The 7,054-nt window shown below is 58.0% G+C and overlaps 1 protein-coding gene across 1 annotated transcript in view; it reads right to left on the reverse strand.

Annotated features, from left to right (window-relative positions):
- TNXB (tenascin XB) overlaps positions 1 to 7,054 on the reverse strand; it is a 70,577-nt gene that overhangs the window by 41,815 nt on the left and 21,708 nt on the right. Inside the window, exons 7-10 of the mRNA XM_011944765.1 lie at positions 5,184 to 5,552; positions 3,856 to 4,152; positions 1,486 to 1,767; positions 816 to 1,121 (exon numbers count right to left, since the gene is read on the reverse strand). Coding sequence (XP_011800155.1) covers positions 816 to 1,121; positions 1,486 to 1,767; positions 3,856 to 4,152; positions 5,184 to 5,552 — 1,254 coding nt within the window. The remainder of the gene's footprint in view (positions 1 to 815; positions 1,122 to 1,485; positions 1,768 to 3,855; positions 4,153 to 5,183; positions 5,553 to 7,054) is intronic.

Consider the following 7,054-nt stretch of genomic DNA (forward strand, 5'->3'; position numbering starts at 1 on the left):
AGCTCTGTGCAGTGGTAACCATTATCCCCAACTGACAGAAGGGAAAGCTGAGGCACAGAGAGGTTAAGCAATTTGCACAAGGTCCTCCAGGAAGCAAGTTGCAAGGCTGGTAGTGAGACTCAGGCAGTTGGGTCTGGAGTCTTTGCTCCTAACCACTATCCACACTATCTCTCATCAAATAATTCACAGGCTAAGGGAATGGCACCAGACAGGGAAAGAGTGGGGACATGGAGGAACAGGCTGGGATGCTGGGCTGAATGCAATCCCTTTGCCCTGTTCCAAGCGGGCTGGGAGTCAAGGAGTCGGGAGCTGGGAGGAGTCCTCTTCATGCTGAGAAAGGCTAGAGAAATGTGGTGCTCTTGTCACTTGGATCTGCCACCTCTGAATACAGCAGAAATGGCAGGAGGGTGTGGGCAGCAGGTGACAGAAGCCCAGAAGTGACCATGGCCCAAACCAGACCATGAAGGAGCCCAGTAAAAACTGAGGGGTGAGAACACAGTGACCGAATGGTGAGGACATCTGTGGGGAGGACACCTCCAGGTGGAAGGATGAGTCCAGGTGCTTGGAATGGGGGAAAATAGGACCTGCCCTTGGAGATGAAGAAGTGAGGCTGAGAAGGAGATGAGGAGCTGGAGGCTGGATGACGGGGACCTGGCATGCAGAGGACAGGAGAGCAGTGGGGGTGGAAGTGGGTGGAGGCTTTGGCAAAATGAGCTGAGAAGGCGAAGGTGGAGGGAGGCTGGAAGGAGCCCCAGCCAAGTCCTGCTCACAGGATGGGGCTAGCAGGGGAGGGAGGCCTGGCAGCCATGACTCACCAGTCTTGGCCACCACAGACTCGGGCCCCACACGCTGCCTGCCACGAAGCCCGTAGAGGTTCATCTTATACTTCCGGTCGGGATCCAGGCCGGGGACGGTAACCTCATTCTCATCCCCCGCAACAGGCACTGCCTGGGGCTGCCCCTGTGCATCCTTGTACTGGACCATGAACGAGTCGAAGGGGCCCTGGGCCACTGTCCATGAGAGGCGCAAAGAATCTGGGGTCACACCGGTCACTGTCAGTTCCCCCAGGAGGGGCTGCTCCAGGGACTCGGGGTGGGGGGGCTCCTCTTTCCTCTCCGGAGCTGTAAACAAGAAGATCCAGCCAGGTGCTGAACTGGCAGCCTGGGAGACTGGGGCTTGGGGTTTGGACGGGCTGTCACCCCTACGGGGGGTGGGGGGTCACTAGTCCATTAATTTGAGAGCTAAACTTCTGGGAAGCCTGACACAGCCAGGGTATGACACACCTTCGGGGCCTCGGGGAGCTGCTGCTTGGGATGGAAGGGGCCCAGCAGTGCGGGGGAGTCTGGCTGCCCCTCAGCCTAGGAGTGGGGCCAGGAAGCTGGAGTCAGCTGTCTTCCTGGGGGATCCCAGCTGGTTTCGGGCTGAAGGCAAGTGTGCAGAGGGCTGAGAAGGGGTCACATGGGGGCTGAGGTGGCTGCTACTCACCAGTGGTGCCATCGGCCGTGAGGGGGCCATACCGCTTCTTGTTTGCGATTCCAAACAGAGTGAATCTGTACTTGTGGTCAGGGTCCAGTGAGGAGACAACAAATGAACGCTCGGGCCCTTCCACAGGTACCACCTGGGGCCGTCCATCCCTGTCCCTGTACTGGACCATGAAGGTGTCGAACTGGCCCTCAGGGACAGTCCAGGAGAGGTGCAGTGAATCTGGGGTAGGGTCTGTCACCCACAGGTTTCCCAGACGGGGTGGAGTCCCTGGACTCTGAGGCACTAGGAAGAGCGGGTAGAGAGAAGGGAGAGACTTAGGTCCAAGGAGAACGAGGAAGCCAAATCCCACATGGGAATGCTGTGTGAGGCTGTGCAGGTTGTTCACTGTACAAAAGTGCATTTGCTGAGGGAGTACAAAGGGACTGAAATCCAGCCAGCACTCTGCTTGCCGAGCTGTGTGCCCTGGTGAGGAGTGGTGTCCACTTAAAGGAATGGGTGCCTTCTTCCAAACGGCATGGAAGCACTGCGTGGACTAGTGTGGCTCTGCCTCCAACCACAAACTGGAGCAGCAGGGAGCTTCAGAAAGAGGGGAGCCCAGCCAGGCCCTTTCACATCTCCATAGCCAGGGAAATCTTCCCAGTACAACCTCCACTGCTTCCAAGCCTAACTACTAGCTGGCTTCTTCTCCGAGAGAGGAGAGCACAATCCTTGAAGTGTTTTAATGTGGGACAGCCTCCCTCATCTACGCTGCAGGCCTCTCCTCCCCCTTCGGAACTTTGACCCACGGATGGACTCCCTCACCTGCAGCACTGACCCTCCACTCCCCGGTAGCTGTGCCATCAGCATTTCAACAAGCTACTGTCACACCCCTCCCCACCCCCATTCTGTGTGCATCTCTCTCTGTCTCCATCTTCCCTCTTTGCTCTCATTCCCAGCCCAGATTTCAGAAAGTGATGTCTACACTGATTGTAGCCACGTCCTCACCTCCACCACCCTCACGATCCAGCTTCACCCCTCCACCAGGCAGTAGCTCTCATGGAGGCCAGTGGTGGCCTAGCCATTGCTAAATCCTGTGGACACTCCGTAGCCCTTGATTCACTGTTCTGGAATCTGACAAGTCCAACCACGCCCTCCTTCCTGGAGTCCAGGACAGCACCCTCCCTGGTTCTGCGCCTCTCTGCAAGTCACTCCTCAAGCTACCCTGTGGGCCCTTCTTTCTCTGCCTCCGCTGTGAGTGTAGGCGGCCCCCGGGGTTCCAGTGGCCCTGTCTCTTCCCCAACCCCACACTGCTACTCTGGCGCCTCAATTCTCCTGACCTATAAAGTAGGTATGCCTCCCAGGTGTGCTTTATGGAGTGCGATGATCCTCTTTGAACATCTTGATCACAACCGACTCTCAATAAATGCACAAAAAGTATTTACGTAAGTGTCCCTTAGATGTTGATCTAAGTTTATCTAAGGCATTATTCCCCACCTCTGCTGCTCCCTGCCTCAGGGAATGGGACTGTCTCATCCAGAACCCTGGGGGCTGCCTGGTACACCTTGCTTTCCGCCTCCCACATCCAGCCCCACTGCCACCATCCCAACTGACCCATCATCTCTTTTTTGTTGTTGTTGTTGAGACAGGGTATTGCTCTGTGCAGAGTGTGGATAGCACCCAGGCTGGAGTACAGTAGCACAATCATGGCTCACTGCAGCCTCGGTCTCCTGGGCTCAAGCGATCCTCCCACCTCAGTCTCTCAAGGAGCTGGGACTACAGGCACGCACCACCACACCTGGCTAATATCTTTTGTCGTAGTAGAGATGGGGGTTCTCACTATGTTGCCAGGTTGGTCTCAAACTCCTAGCCTCAAGTGATCCTCCTGCCTTGGCCTCTCAAGGTGCTGGGATTATAGGCAGGATCAACCCTGCCAGCCCTTACCAGCTCTTAACTCACTTCTCCAGCTAGTCTCAGCAGCCACCGTGCTATTTGCAAGATAAATATCTAGTCACGTCACTCTCCCACTTTACCCTCAGAGGCCCTCTAGGGGCCTTCAAATGAGGCCCAAGCCCCTCAGTACAGCACAGGAAGCCCTGAGACCAGGCCCTCTGGCACCCCCACATGCCCTGTTCTCCAGCCAGAGGAAACTGTGACAATGATTCTCTTACTGGCCATGCTCTCCCCACCTCGATCATCGTGACTCCCTCAGGCTGCACTGAGCTTCTCAAACTCTGTGCCTGCCCCACCACTACTTTCCCTTCAGAATTCAGCTCATGCACCACTGCCTCCAGGAAGCCTTCCTGGAGCTCCCTCCCAAAGCAGGTTCCCAAAGCACTGAGAAAATCTCCTTCAGGGCAGTACAGAGGGCAGGGTGTTGCTGCTGTCACTCACAGATCTTGGCTTCAGTCACCAGGGGACCATGCCTCTTCTTGCCAACGAACCCATACAGGACAAATTTGTACTTGCGGCCAGGATCCAGGGAGGTGATGACGGCTGAGCGCTGGGGCCCCTCCACGGGCACCACCTGGGGCTGCCCGTCCCTGTCTTTGTACTGGATCACGAAGGAGTCAAACTCGCCCTCGGGGACTGTCCAGCGCAAGAGCAAGGAGTCGGAGGTCCTGTCTGTCACCGTCAGCTCACCCAGGCGTGGTGGGCCTGAGGACTTCCCAGGCTTCTCCTCATCCTTGTCTGGAGTTTGGGAGGCAAAAGCAAAGCATAGTGGACTTAACTGTTCTCTTTTCTGTGTCTCCTTCCCTCTCCCCTGCCCACCTCACTCCATCCTTGATAGCTCCCTCCCTGGAGGACCCTATCTCCCCACCCCTCAGTGACCAGCTCTCCTAGAAGAGAGGCATTTCCCTCTCAATCTCTGCTCCTTCCCTTGTGACAGTTTATCCATTCCTCACAGGGTCTTGGTCCCTCTGCACCCCAGGATCTTTGGGGGGTTTCAGGTCCCCCCTGGGTTCTGTATGAGAGTTCCAAGCCTCCCCACTGCAGCTTCAGAGCAGTCTGAAGGCTCCTCTGTCCACCTGAGCTGCTTTCTCTCTTACCACCCTCTCTGAGCTTGACCTGGAGCTAGGGGATGAGTCAGCCACCCTGGTCCCGCAGAGAGGAACAAAGAGGGGGTGTGAAAACCAGGTACTCCAGGACCTGTCTTTCGCTGGTCCTGCAAACCTCATCCATGTCTGAAGTCCTGATGGCTGTGGAGCCCCCTGCCCCAAGGAACCTTCACCCCCAGCAGAAACTGGCTGATGGGACCACAGACTGCTGTCCTCTCAAACCAGGCTCTCAGGGATGAGGTGTTGGGAGCTAAGAGTCAGTGTCCAGAGGCCTTATCATGCCCACCCTGAAAGATCTACAGGGCAGGGAAGGTCAGAGGAGCAACCGAAGAGTAGGGGCAGGGGAAAGGGCAAGGAAAGCTGCAGGTGGAGGGCCAGGGACCTTCGGCCTCTCTCCTGGAATCTCTGTCCCACTCTTGGCCATTTTACCTCTGCCTCTTTCCCCTCTCCCCACCTATCCTCATCATTGTTCTGAGATCCTCCTCGATCCATCTTCCTGCTGAACCTGCAATTCCTTTTCTCTCCTTTTCTCCTCTATCTAGCCTCAAACACCAGCCCTGCCTTTCACTGGCCCCTCAATATCCACCCTACCTCTGAAGTCCCAACAGCCCCAGTTCCTCCCCCAATCTCAGGATATTGATCTGAGCAGAGTCAAATATGTACCCATAATGCCTTGGTAGATGACGGGGTCAGAGGGCTTGCCCCCAGGAGGGACTCCACGAAGTGACAGCTCGTACGGGGCTCCAGGAGGGGGTGGAGGCACCAGAGCCTGGCGGACGTCCCCTGGCAGCACTTCCTCATGTGCCCCCGGCCCCTCGGGCACCCGCAGGCGCAGTTGGAAGTGGGCAAAGGTGTCGGGCTGGGCGGTCCAGACCACACGGAGGCGCCCTGTCTCATCTCTGCCCAGGACCCTCAACTCTCCCAGCTCCTGGGGGCGCTGCTGCAGGAGAGGAGCCTGGGCCCCTTGGGTCGTCGAGGGGCCTGAGGGAGGAGGCTCATCAGTAGTCCCCAAGAGGCCCGAGGGTGAGGACCCTGGGAAGGGGCAGGGTGAGAAAAAGAGGAGAGTCCAGTATGAGAATGAGAAAGGAATCCCCAGTCCCCAGGTTCTGCCCTCCAGCCTTTAAGAGCCTTGGGGCCCTACCCTCTTCGACTTCTGGTTCCATCACCTGGGCCACTCCCTCCTCCCAAAGGTCAGCCAGTCCTCCAAACACCCCCATCTACCACATTCCTGAGCAGATGGGCCTGCGCTTCAGGCAGGTGATAAATAAAATAAAGCCTGCTATCCCTCACCCCACAAGGCTTCCATGACCTCCAGCCCCCGGAGACTTCCATGTCCCTCCCCACATACATCCCCCCCCACTGGGTGGTGGTCAGGTGGCTTCCATTAGTGCTGCAGTGAGAAGCCTGGAAGAAAGACAGTGGTGTTAGACAGGGAGGATGCAAGAGGAGAGTGGGCAGTGGGAAGAGAAAGAGGGTGTGGGGGTGGACATCCAGGTCAGGTGGCATCTGGGCCCTATGGGGGAAGAAGAGGTCCACCACCCGCCCCACAGCAGCCACAGCGTGCCCTTTCCCCAAGCCCAGACATCGTTCCTGTGGGAGAGATCAGCATAAAGTGAGCCAGAGGGTCTGAAAAGCCAGATCAAAAAGCAGTGGTTTCACCTCCCCGACACACAGTTGCTGCCTGATGGCACCCAGGCCACCCCCACGCAGTTCTGATGTTTCCCTTCAAGGTCAAGGCCCAGTTGTGGAAAACAGTAACCACTGACCACAGTCTTGAGCCACTCTCACCACAGTGACTCAGAACGGGAATCACTGTTTTCAATTCCCAGCCCACTCAAACTGCTCCAGTGAATCTTTGCAGGCGCCCCAACCACATCCCCCTCTATTGCCTAAAATAGCAATTCTGGAAGTGTCCCGGGAACCCCAAAGAAGGGGCTGCCTTGACCTTAGGCATCCACAGGATGGATGCCAGGACCCTGGGGGTGGGGACGTCTTCTAGGGACACTGGACTCGTGCTTTGTCCTGGGGCCCCCTGGAGCCTCAGCCAGGTAGGGCCTGAAGGTAGAAGGGTGCCAGTGGCAGCAGGAGGAACTCGTGAATGCAGGCTCCAACGGCAGGTGAGGCTGGACAAGGCATGGGTGTCCCGTGGCCCCAGCCCACGCTACCTGTGGTGGTGATGAAGGCGTAGGACTTGGAGGTCTGCCCCGCCCGCACCCCGTGGACCTCCACGTGGTAGGTGGTGCCGGGCCTGAGGTCGGGCAGGCTGACGGTGCGCGTGGTGCCCGGCACGGTCAGCTCACCGCCGGGGCCCTCTGCAGGCGGTTGAGGCCGCCAGCGCAGCACCACGCGCTCGAACTGGCCGCGGAGCCCGTCGAGAGACACGAGAAGCGCGCCATCGGCGGAACTGCCCAGCACCTCTGGCTTGGGGTGGCGGGGCGCAGCCACCCTGTCGACGCCTTCAGGCGAGAGGCCGTAGATTCCCTGGTTGGAGTCCCGTTTCCTGGTGCCGGGGTCAGGGCTGGCGGTGGGGCGGG

The sequence above is a fragment of the Colobus angolensis genome, unplaced genomic scaffold (genome assembly GCF_000951035.1).
Source record: "Colobus angolensis palliatus isolate OR3802 unplaced genomic scaffold, Cang.pa_1.0 Scaffold236, whole genome shotgun sequence".
Classification (NCBI taxonomy): domain Eukaryota; kingdom Metazoa; phylum Chordata; class Mammalia; order Primates; family Cercopithecidae; genus Colobus; species Colobus angolensis.